The sequence below is a fragment of the Pinus tabuliformis genome, chromosome X, assembly GCF_031772625.1.
Source record: "Pinus tabuliformis cultivar Carrire ecotype Pingquan chromosome X, CPIR1, whole genome shotgun sequence".
NCBI lineage: Eukaryota > Viridiplantae > Streptophyta > Pinopsida > Pinales > Pinaceae > Pinus > Pinus tabuliformis.
In genome coordinates this window covers 439992869-440005473 of record NC_142308.1, presented here as the reverse complement: position 1 = coordinate 440005473, position 12605 = coordinate 439992869, and the positions used below count along the sequence as shown (strand labels likewise).

At 39.3% G+C, this 12605-nt stretch overlaps 1 protein-coding gene and 1 long non-coding RNA gene across 2 annotated transcripts; one reads left to right on the top strand and one right to left on the bottom strand.

Annotated features, from left to right (window-relative positions):
- Positions 1–4046: 4046 nt before the first annotated feature.
- LOC149140464 (uncharacterized) lies at positions 4047–4920 on the top strand. The gene is made up of 3 exons (XR_016264832.1): positions 4047–4272; positions 4446–4528; positions 4611–4920. It is a non-coding gene; the product is annotated as an uncharacterized LOC149140464 (long non-coding RNA).
- A 947-nt stretch (positions 4921–5867) lies between these two features.
- On the bottom strand, positions 5868–11779 carry LOC149140463 (uncharacterized). The gene is made up of 7 exons (XM_089450989.1): positions 11724–11779; positions 9900–11209; positions 9188–9647; positions 8362–8821; positions 7914–8268; positions 7000–7763; positions 5868–5933 (listed from the first exon to the last, which is right to left on the bottom strand). Exons 1-7 carry the CDS (start codon positions 11777–11779, stop codon positions 5868–5870), a joined length of 3471 nt encoding a protein of 1156 aa, XP_089307115.1.
- Positions 11780–12605: the final 826 nt, after the last annotated feature.

The following is a 12605-nucleotide window of genomic DNA, read 5'->3' as shown; positions in this document are numbered from 1 at the left end:
CCTAGCCTAGCATAGCCTACTCTAGCCTAGCCTAGGATACCCAACTCTAGCCTAGCCTACTCTAATGGGTGATTGGATAAAGAGAAACTACAGTAATGGCTGAAGAAATCAACAAAAAATACTCTCATAAGACTAAAAGGAAAAATGAATTCTTCTCAATGAATATCTCGATGGAGGTGATCGTAAGGACAGATCATTTAGCCTAATGTTGCTTTTTCCAATCAAGATAAAAGCATAATTCAAAATTATTTGGAGAGAGCAACTTAATATGAACTAGAAAAAATATTTTTTTATTAGGTTGTTAGAAAAAATATTTTTTTATTAGTGAGGCAATCATGGAAAATTGATTTTCAAAGCCACAGCTTACCTAAGTAATATTCATAATTGCTAAAGAAAATTGACACCCAACAATAAAGGTAAAAAAATAAACTACGAAGGCAATCTCATAAAATTGGCACCCAATTACAGAGGTAAAGAAATTCCACCCAACTACAAAGAGGTAAAAAACTAAACTATAAAGGCAGTATCAGAAAATTGACACTCAACTACACAGGTAAAAAAATTGTCAGAAAATTGGCACCCAACTACACAGGTAAAAAACTGCCAAGAAAAATTGGCACGCAACTAGGTAAAAAACAAAACTACACCGACAGTATAAAATTATAGGCAAATAAACTACGACCACAAATACACTAAATACATAAATGGAATGAACACAACGAAATATAAAAATAATGAATTACTCCCAGCAAAAGAAATCGACAGAAAATCACCATTCTTCCCTCACTAATTTTTTTTTTTTTATATTTTTGATATTCAGTAAAATTATTACATAGTCAAAACTAAACCATATTGATATTGATCCTGTGTTAAATTATAAGAGTAGAAATTTGCAATTTCTTTTTTCTTTTCCACAATCCTAGCCAACACAAATTTAAATACTCTGACTCCATATTTAAAACTTAAATACAAAAAATTACAATGCTTACAATAAGACGTTCTATCAACAAGTGTAATTAGTAAATATCAGTCCTTATACATTTTAACGTTTGTTCTCTATTTTTTTTTGCCTTAGTGTGAAAGTTGCAGGGCCATGGTAATTATGAACTCAAGAAATTAACCCTTATTCTTAACAATTAACAAGGTGGATGAGGCTCAGTCAAATCCATACAATTACCTTAATAGCAAATTCAGGCTCTGCAGAGAGGACCTGTTGGCACCTTACGGAGAAGCCCTGCAAAAAATCAAAAGTAATTCCAGGTTGCAAAAACAAAGAAACTTGTGTTATTCAACTATACACATCCGTTAGATATGTATACCCAATTCAGGTCCCAGATAATTGCATTTTTATCAACAAGGTGGATGAGCCTTATTGAAATCCATATAATTACATTAATACCCAATTCAGGCTCTGCAGAAAGGACCTGTTAGGCACCTTTTAGAGAAGCGGCACCTTACTGAGAAGCCCTGCAGAAAATGAGAAATAATTCCAGGTTGGAAAAACAAAGAAACCTTACTGAGAAGCCCTGCAGAAAATGAGAAATAATTCCAGGTTCCAAAAACAAAGAAACTTGTGTCATTCAACTATGTCGGCATGTGAGCAGGTCGCAATGGTGTTGATTAGGGTGTTTCGTTTGAAGTCAAAAGTGGTGCCCAAGTCGATTGGGAGAATTCAAAACTTCTGGTGAAATCTTTGCTCTGCAGGTCTAGCGATGGATTTATGGCATTTTTCTGGGCACTAGTTTCTGATTGGGATCTCAAAAAACTTAGCGAAAGAAATGTTATAAGAGTGAGATCATAAATGGATGGTCATGAGCTAGTTGAGCTCCAGAATGGAGGTACTGCATATGTGAATCCACGAACCCTAAAGATTTTACGGAAGCCAGTGATAGAGAACCTCCACTTCAGAAGATCTTGAATATCTTGAAACCAGTGTACACGATCTTGAATATAGTGTGGATTGGCGTGAGTTCCCAGCATAAGTCTTGAAATTTTTTAAGGAAATTCAGCCTCTCAGATTGTGCTTCTAGATGGAGAGCTTGACGTTGAAGATCGTATTCTGTGTGAGTCAGAATAAGGGTTTCTGTAATTGATTCTCTATGTGAGTTGGGTTAGTTTCCTGTCACAAGTAACTGCTATGGCTACGGAAAAGGTTATTGGTCGCGTCCTTGAGGAAGGCGCTAAGTGAGAATGGAGAAAGCCAGTAATGAGGGATGAAAGCTTATTTTATTGAATCATTGTAAAGGGATCTCATGGATACCAGTATGAATTTAACAAAATTCAACTAATGAATAACAACAAAAGAATATAGACAGAAAGACAGAAATTATACAAATTGGACCACAAGTAATGGGGATTGAATAACACACCTTAAATGCCTAATCAGAGTTTTTGAAATTTGCAGTAGCTGGGGATGCAGGGGTAGTCTCTGTGTTCCATTGCCATAGCTTTTAGACGACCACCACATATTTAAATTTGCAGTAGCTGGGGATGCAGGGGTAGTCTCTGTGTTCCATTGCCATAGCTTCTAGACGACCACCACATATTTAACAAATAGTCTCTGTGTTCCATTGTCATAGCTTTTGGACCACCACGTTGTTAACAGCTTGAAAAGGGCCGAACGGTCCTCATATTGATCCCAAATGAAATTAATTCTAACCAGAAAAACAGAAACACGCAAAGAAATTTACTTTTGCTGCACACAAATTGTGAATATCTCACAATTGGATTCAACGATCATGCTTTTGCTTATTAGAAAGAGGTGGGAAAAGCTTATTGGATTTATGGTAATATTTATTTATTTTATGGTAATATTTATTTATTTTATTTTCTATTTTTATCCATATTTATTTATTTTGTTATTTTAATTATATTTAAAATATTTTATATTATTATAATATTTAATTATATTATTTTTAGGATTCATATTTTATATAGAATTCAGTTTTAATTATGTGAGGGAAATTTTGATGGTTTAATTTCACTTGAAAATTTATGAATAATATTTAAAAAATTAACAATAAATGTTTTTTAATTAATTAATTATATATATATATAACTTATTATTTTCAAACACATATATAATTTTTTTATTTTCTAAATCATTTTAGAAAATATAATCACAATTTATTTTTAAAATACATATTTTTAAATTTTTTTACTTGTTGTTTAAATAATTAAAAAAAATTATTAAATACTAAATTAATAAATTTTATGAATGAACTATAAAAATATATCAAATATTATTCAAAATATATTTATAATTCAATATAATATAAATGGAAATATTAAATATATTTTCATACTCTTTAAAAGGAATAAAAGGTAGCAAATGTATAGAGATAGTTTAATTCCAAAAAACTTCCATAAATATTATTAAGTAGCTTGGTATAAAGGCATTTATTTACCAAATTTCTTTGTGGTTTCAAAAACTCTTTTATTTGGATTTCTCATTCTTATGGTAAATGTGATTATTATTGTTAATGTTCATTTTTGTCACACTCCAACATGTCATAAAGAAAAAAAAAATTATTTGTTGTTAAACACCTATTAACCATGTCCTTTTACTTTTACCTACATCACAGAATATCTTACGCAATAATACATATGATCACAAAATATCTCACGCAATAATACATATGATCATGCATCTTTTAAATAATATACTAAACACCTACACAATGCATATACTGTTGCCTGTACCACATATCCACACAAATCCTCATCTGGTTGCGCAACCCACAGAGATAATGGTATTGAATATATTCATGTTTATAAGTTACACACACGGCATACTACAGGTTAATGAAACCCACTGATTGCTATCCACGTCATGCTCTAAGTACAAGGGTCAGCTCACTCTGTCATTCATTACCCTTTTAAAGTCTCCACTCCCGAGATACCTCGAACTTGCAGTTCGCTGTCCGGTTCTGGCGTGGTTGATGCATCTTCGTCCATTTGTTTTGTTCAACGGTCGGATGTCACTAGCCCACGTGACACACGGTGCTTTACAGCATGTTTGCCTGGCTAGACCGCTCAGCTCCAAAGCCACTTGGAGAGTCACCGGCTATCTGACGGTGGAGACGTCCTCTTCCAGATCAATGGCTACCATGGCGCCACGAAACGGTAAACACAGGCTCTGATATATATAGAGTCCTCCGTCTTCGGCGTTTGTTAAACTTCATTTTCACAATATTCAGTGTATGGCCAGAGCGCGACTCCTTAATGTTCTTCTATGGTTTCACAGGTCTTCGGCCTCCCTCCGACGTGAAGGTAATAGTTCTAATATGCATATTCTCTATTCGTATGCTCAGGTATTGATGATTTTCCTTTCGGACCCATGTTACAGTTCTCTGAGATTTCTACAGCTGTACTTCAATTTCAGTTCCATACTACTCTATGCTTCTCTGCATATGTTAACAAGGTTTGTATATTTGTTTGCACAGGTGGGATCTACCCCTTCGCCTGGACAGGCGGGGATACTCCTCACGAAATCGAGGCTACCCCTGCATCTAAACGACAACTACGGGTAAGAACCTTGAGGCTTAGCTCTGGTTGTCGTTTATTCCTTTGCACCTCGGATCTGTGCTAAGAGATTATTCCCTTGACAGGGACGGCGGGTTTGCTCAACTCTGCCTGAGGCTTGCTAGCTATAGAATTTATTTCATTACCCTATAGACTGTTCCTTTATCTTTAATGAGGTATTTGCTGGTTCTACAGAACGCAGCTCTGATCTTTTGAAATTATATGGCTCTTAACCCGTAAGGGTTTGACTCGATGGTTTCACTTTGTATAAATGTACTGTGATAAATGATTTCAGTCTTTCTTGAGCTATACTATATTTTGTACTACCGAGAGCTTTCGCTCTTCCACATATTTAATTCGATGGGTATTTCAAGTTGAACGCATCTGCGTATTTTATACGGGTTCCCTTGCTACGATTTATTTTCTTTGCTTGTTAAATGATATGAATTTTATGATACCCGGCTCGATGCCTCAGCCAGTCAAGCGTGAGCCATGGCTCGGCATGAGGGGTCTCATCGCCGCGGGTATCTACTGTTCACCGGCTCAAGGGTTACATGTCATTCATGATTTTCCATGACCGGCCTCAGCTTTCATTCTTTCCTTTCATCGATATATTTAATGTTTGTAAACAGCAAGAATAAGCATTGGCAATGTATGATTATGTTATCATTTCTAGATGCGTTTCCTTTCAGATATTTCAGTGAACATAATAATGTAATGTTTCAGATGATTATTCTGTCTCCAAGAAATAATGTAATTTCTGTATTAGCTTTGTTATACCGTCAGTTTGTTATCTCTGTCTCATATTCGGCCACGGCCTCTCTTGTAATGATGCTGGACATACATGAATCCTCGGGGTTTATTTCCTTGTAATTTCTTACAGAATACCTGAGTCTTTCGGCCGACTACAATTTGTAGGACTATATTCCAGGGTTTTACCCTGTTAAAGGTTACCATGACTTGTATGCTTCACTGTTTTTGTATTTAGTTAAAGTATCTCTAACTGCATGTGACGCTACTCCTTTCTTGAGTAGGTTTACTCGCATTTTCCTCCATTCTGTTTCATATACACAGGGATTTAATTATAGTGCCATACATACTCATATCTGTATGTGTTGACGGTTCCAGTTTCTTGGAATATCGTGTTATTTTACCTCATTCATGTTCGTCGATACTGAGTACTGTTCCAGAGATATTTTACACAGTAAATACAATCTTTAAAGGAATACTGATAAGGGTTTCAAGAGAATGCTGTAATCGCAGACTCTACCTATCTTACTTACTCAGTAATCCGAGCCTACTCTCTAAGGCTAGAGTTGATACCCGTAATGTACATAAAACATCTAATTATTTTCTGACAATATTCCATAATAAATACAGTTATCGTTCAGCATATTTACACTGCTCTTCTGTACAGAATTAACAGTAAACAGTTCAACTTTTCATAGTTACATAAGCATGAAGCCTTACCTGCTTCTGTGCCAAACCTCTTATAATGCTTGTCAATCCTCCCGTCCGTAGGAAGTCTTCTCTGCTTCCACCCCCAAGCACTTGCAGGTCCTACTCGACCGCAATGTCACTGGACTTTGCCAGTCAACGCTATCTGGTCCTCACCAGACGTAGCGTGCACAGGAAAATATTTGTTTTTCCATTTCTGCTATCTGATCCTTACCAGCATAGCTCTCACTTCTTTCCGCCATCTGATCCCCATCAGACTTGGCATCTTTCCCCTTTTCCTTAGGGTTTCAACTACCTCCAGGTAGTTAGGGTAACTGACTTCCCAGTTACTAACTAGGATTAATCATAACTCAATTCCACATGATGTCAACACAAATGTCTTTTTATTAATCAAAACATTAACAACAAAATTACACATTTTTAAATAAAGTCTTTGTATCATAATTACTTCACTAGTTACCAGCATTTACTTTTCACAAGGGGTGTTACATCTCCCCCTCCTGAAAGTCGACATCGTCCCGATGTTGCTGCTCATTTAAAAACAGTCTGGGATAAGTATCCCTCATTAATTGTTCATCTTCCCAGGTGGCCTCTTCAGGCCCAAAGTGCTGCCACTGCACTTTAACCTGGCTGATGACCTTTCTCCGCAGCTCTACCCTTCTCTGATCTAATATGTTCACTGGTTCGACCAGGAACTCTCCTTCCGGTTCCACCTGAAACAAATAACAATTAAATCAGTTGTTTTCCTTAGTCTTTCATTTCAGTTTACATTTGATGACAGACTTTCTTTACCTGAATGTCCTGCCAACTTATAATATGCTTAGGGTCGTACACATATTTCTTTAAAACAGATACATGGAAGACATTGTGAACCCGTATATGGCTGGGTAGGGCGAGCTGATAAGCTACTGGCCCTACTCGCGCCAGAATTTGGAATGGTCCACAAAAGCGTGGTGCCAATTTGGCACATGCACTCCATTGAAGAGTACTCTTTCTAGCTCGAATTCTGATGTATACATGCTCACCAACTTGATATTCTTTAAATGTTCTCTTCCGGTCTGCAAAGTTTTTCTGCCTATCCTGTGCCATCTTTAGATTAGCTCGGACCCTTTTTACCATGACCTCCATTTCTTCCAGCATTTCAGGTCCTAGCAGGAGTTTGTCCTCCGGTCCACCCCAACTGGAGGGTGTACGGCACTTCCGGCCATACAATACTTCGAATGGGCTCATCTTCAAAGATGAGTGGTAGCCGTTATTATAGGCGAATTCTACTAAGTGTAGATATTCCTCCCACCGTGCAGGTTGTTGCATCACATAAGACCTCAACATGTCCTCCAGTACTTGATTTACCCGCTCCGTCTGTCCGTCGGTTTGCGGATGGTATGCGGTGCTAAAACTCAATTGAGTTCCTAAACCTTCAAATAAGGTTCTCCAGAAAGCTGAGGTAAACTTAACATCCCGGTCGGATATTATTACCTTCGGCAACCCATGAAGTTTAAATATATTTTGCATGAAAATGTTTGCGATTTGAGCTGCGCGATAAGTTGATTGAACTGGTATAAAGTGGGCTGACTTGCTGAGTTTGTCCACCACTACCATTATTGAATCATTACTCTTTTTTGTTTTCGGCAATCCGGTGATAAAGTCCATGGTTATGGTCTCCCATTTCCATTCTGGTATGGGTATTGGTTGTAGCAGTCCCGCAGGATGCTGATGCTCAGCTTTCACTTGCTGACATTCCAAACAGCGCGCCAGATATTCTATCACATCTTTCTTCATGCCTGGCCAGTAATACTCCTTTCTTAGTGAGGTGATTAATTTCTGGTACCCAGGATGCCCTGCATAGGGGCTTCTATGATTTTCATCCAGAATCTTTTCCTTAATAACGCTCTGATTGGGTATGTAAATTTTCTTCTGATAGCATAACATACCGGCTGCGTTCAAGGTATAACCTTGTTGTACTGAATGGGCATCTGAATTTTGCACCAAGTGTCTCTTTTGCATATAGATCTGATCTTGTGTCGCAGCCTCCTCAATTTCTTGGTTAAGAGTGGACCATCCTTGGCTAATGCCAATCTCATAAATGCAATGCACTTTTCGACTAAGTGCATCAGCAACTCTGTTCTCTTTACCCTTTAGGTGCTTAATTTCGAAATCGAAATTTCCTAGAAAGTCCACCCATCTTGCCTGTCTTGCGTTTAAGGTGGGTTGACTAAAGTAATTAGTCAAACTGTGGTGATCTGTCATCAGCAAGAATTTCCTCCCTATTAAGTAATGACGCCACATCTTCAAGGCATGGATCACAGCTGTTAATTCCAGATCATAGGCAGAATATTTCTGCTCATGTTCTTTCAATTTTCTGGATTCATACGCAATCACCTTGCCTTCCTGCATTAGTACTCCACCCACGCCCTCTTTGCTGGCATCTGTACAAACGACATATTCCTTTTCGGGATCCGCCACACACAATACAGGAGCTGTAGTAAGTAGATGCTTGAGCTGTTCAAAGCTCCGTTGACAGTCTGCTGTCCACCTAAATGCTTTTCCCTTCTTTTGCAAGGAGGTAATAGGGTAGGCAACTCTCGAAAAACCCTCTATGAACCGCCGGTAGTACCCAGCCAATCCCATAAAAGATCGAATGTCTGCTACATCCTTGGGTGTAGGCCACTCCATTATAGTTTTAATCTTTTCGGGGTCCACCGCTATACCTTCTTTTGTAATAATGTGACCCAAATACTGGATCTGCTCTTTATAGAAATCACATTTGCTGAATTTTCCATACAGCTGGTGCTCCCGTAATGTCTGTAACACTATCCTCAAATGTTCCTCATGCTCTTTCCTATTCCGGGAATAAATAAGTATGTCATCAATAAAGATTAATACGAATTTATCTAAGTATTGATGGAATACGCTGTTCATTAAACACATAAATGTTGCAGGCGCATTAGTCAACCCAAAAGGTAGTACCACAAACTCGTAATGTCCGTAACGAGTACGAAAAGCAGTTTTGGCTATGTCCTCGTCCTTTATCCTGATTTGGTGGTATCCCGACCTCAAATCGATTTTTGAGAAAATGGTCGCCCCATTCACTTGATCAAACAGCTCATCAATGCGGGGTAAGGGATATTTGTTTTTGACTGTTAGTTTATTCAGCTGTCTATAGTCTATGCACATTCGCAGAGTCCCATCCTTCTTCCTCACAAACAGCACAGGTGCTCCCCAAGGAGAGACACTGGGACGGATGTACTTCTTCTCTAGCAGCTCTTGCAGCTGCATTTTCAACTCAGTCAACTCTGGCACACTCATCCGATAGGGTGCTCGGGATATTGGGGCTGCTCCGGGTATCAGCTCAATAGTGAAATCCAAATCCCTTCTGGGTGGCAGCCCCGGAATCTCCTCAGGAAATACATCTGCAAATTCTTGCACTACAGGTATATCCTTAACAGTTGCAGCCTTATCCATTGAATCTGCAAACCCCACTTGCACTGCATAAATCTGGCACTTGCTCCGGATACATTTAACCAGCTGAGAGGCTGTAATAGGACGAATCTGAACTGGTTTCTGAATGCCTTGGATTTCCTTTCCCATACCCAGCTCATCTCTATACGAAACGGTTTTTGTTTTGCAATTAATGATAGACCATCGTCTTTCCAACCAGTCCATTCCTATCAGCACGTCATAGGAACCAAGAGGGAGTACATTTAACTCAGTTGTTATGATTTGGCCAGCTAACTTTAATGGACAATTGCTGACTTTGGTTAAAACTCTTCTTTTGGTACCGGTGGCCAGCTGTACTAGCCAAGGACTTTTAAATTTAGTGGTTTGCAAACCACAGCTCTCTACCACTTTAGGACTTATATAGCTTAAAGTAGCTCCTGGGTCTACTAAAACAGAAACAGCTCGGTCAAAGATCTTACCTTCAAACTCAATCATAGTTGGCTGGTAGTCAGCTTGCCGATCTTCCAGTGCTGCATTTATTCTGGGCATGGATCGGGCCACATCTCCTACTGTGGAAGCTTCGTAAATTTGAGATAGCTGATCGCTGTCCTTTCGATGAGGGCAGTTTCTGATATAATGGGGTCCTCCACAGCCCCAACACTGAACAGGTGGTCGGGCAGCACCTTCAGGATCCAATCTAACTTGCTGCTCACTGAATTTAGAATCTGCAGGAGGTTTGAGTCTGCTTTGAGTTCTGGTTGGATTTTTAGCACTGGCACTTTTTGAAAATCCTTTCTGAAAATTACTGCGTGCTCCTTTACTGCCCGTAGGTATTCTGCTGCTTCGTTTGTCTGTCCAACGCCTTCCGGGATTTTCTCCTTTGGATTTATTTTGCTGATAACACAGTCTTGCCTTTCGAATAGCTTCATCCATAGTTTTTGGATTGTCGAATTCTATCCTTTCCCGCATTGTAAAGGGTAGACTACTAACAAATCTTTGCACTTTAGCCTTTTCTTCACGAATATAGGGCACATAGCGGAGCAGGGAGGTAAACTTGGTTACAAACTCATCAATAGTTTTCTGCCCCAGTCGTAAATCGTGAAATTCTCGCGCCTTTTCATCATAAAATCGCTCTGTCAGGTACTTTTCTTTAAAATACCCCTGAAACCTTTCCCATGTCACATCCTGTTCACTTATTCCCCGCACCATTTTGACTTCTTCCCACCACAGCGTGGCTTTGGATTGCAACTGGAATATAGCCAATCTTGCCTTAAGATGATGATCGTATTCGTACACTTGGAAGTACTTATTCATGTTAATCAGCCAGGCTTCTGCAGCTTCCTCAGACTCTCCGTCAAAATGAGGCGGTTTAATCTTCCGGAATTCCCCGTGTAATTCCTTCCGGGGTCTTTTTGGGGTCTGGTATTCAGAGGCGTTAACAGACTTTTCTCCTCTGTCTTCTGCTTCCTCCTGTTCAGTATGATAACTTTGTTCATTTGTTATGGGTGCTTGTTCCGGCCTCGGATGTGATTGTTGCGGATGTTGTTTGTCAGATAAGCTTTTCAGGATCCTCTCCTGTTCCACGTTCAATCTGGCGTTGTCTTCACGCAGCTGAGCCATTTCCTCTTTTAGTTCCTGCAATGTTCTCAGTAGCGTTGAATCGGTGGTGCGTCCTGCTGCTCCCAGCTGCACCCAAAACTCAGAATTTCCTTGAGGTTGTTCCACATTATCCGGAGGTTCCGGATTCCCATAAGGAGCACTGCTTGCTCTCCTCATTTTGCTTTTGCTTCTGCACAACTCATTATACAATTTTAGTTTACCATAACCTGATTATATTTCTAAAAAAATTCCCAAAGGTCACAGAGTTGTGAACCTTGAGCTCTGATACCAATTTGTCACACTCCAACATGTCATAAAGACATTATTTTTTTATTTGTTGTTAAACACCTATTAACCATGTCCTTTTACTTTTACCTACATCACAGAATATCTTACGCAATAATACATATGATCACAAAATATCTCACGCAATAATACATATGATCATGCATCTTTTAAATAATATACTAAACACCTACACAATGCATATACTGTTGCCTGTACCACATATCCACACAAATCCTCATCTGGTTGTGCAACCCACAGAGATAATGGTATTGAATATATTCATGTTTATAAGTTACACACACGGCATACTACAGGTTAATGAAACCCACTGATTGTTATCCACGTCACGCTCTAAGTACAAGGGTCAGCTCACTCTGTCATTCATTACTCGCTTAAAGTCTCCACTCCCGAGATACCTCGAACTTGCAGTTCGCTGTCCGGATTCTGGCGTGGTTGATGCATCTTCGTCCATTTGTTCTGATTAACGGTCGGATGTCACCAGCCCATGTGACACACGGTACTTTACAGCATGTTTGCCTGGCTAGACCGCTCAGCTCCAAAGCCACTTGGAGAGTCACCGGCTATTTGACGGTGGAGACGTCCTCTTCCAGATCAATGGCTACCATGGCGCCACGAAACGGTAAACACAGGCTCTGATATATATAGAGTCCTCCGTCTTCGGCGTTTGTTAAACTTCATTTTCACAATATTCAGTGTATGGCCAGAGCGCGACTCCTTAATGTTCTTCTATGGTTTCACAGGTCTTCGGCCTCCCTCCGACGTGAAAGTAATAGTTCTAATATGCATATTCTCTATTCGTATGCTCAGGTATTGATGATTTTCCTTTCGGACCCATGTTACAGTTCTCTGAGATTTCTACAGCTGTACTTCAATTTCAGTTCCATACTACTCTATGCTTCTCTGCATATGTTAACAAGGTTTGTATATTTGTTTGCACAGGTGGGATCTACCCCTTCGCCTGGACAGGCGGGGATACTCCTCACGGAATCGAGGCTACCCCTGCATCTAAACGACAACTACGGGTAAGAACCTTGAGGCTTAGCTCTGGTTGCCGTTTATTCCTTTGCACCTCGGATCTGTGCTAAGAGATTATTCCCTTGACAGGGACGGCGGGTTTGCTCAACTCTGCCTGAGTCTTGCTAGCTACAGAATTTATTTCATTACCCTATAGACTGTTCCTTTATCTTTAATGAGGTATTTGCTGGTTCTACAGAACACAGCTCTGATCTTTTGAAATTATATGGCTCTTAACCCGTAAGGGTTTGACTCGATGGTTT

Coding starts and splice junctions, on each gene's coding strand:
- LOC149140463 (XM_089450989.1), bottom strand. CDS start 11,779: ATGGACGAAGATGCATCAACCACGCCAGAATCCGGACAGCGAACTGCA. Junction 8,822..9,187: donor CCTTGGGGAGCACCTGTGCT/GTTTGTGAGGAA, acceptor TTCCCGGAATAG/GAAAGAGCATGAGGAACATT. Junction 5,934..6,999: donor AATATCAAGTTGGTGAGCAT/GTATACATCAGA, acceptor AATTCTGTACAG/AAGAGCAGTGTAAATATGCT.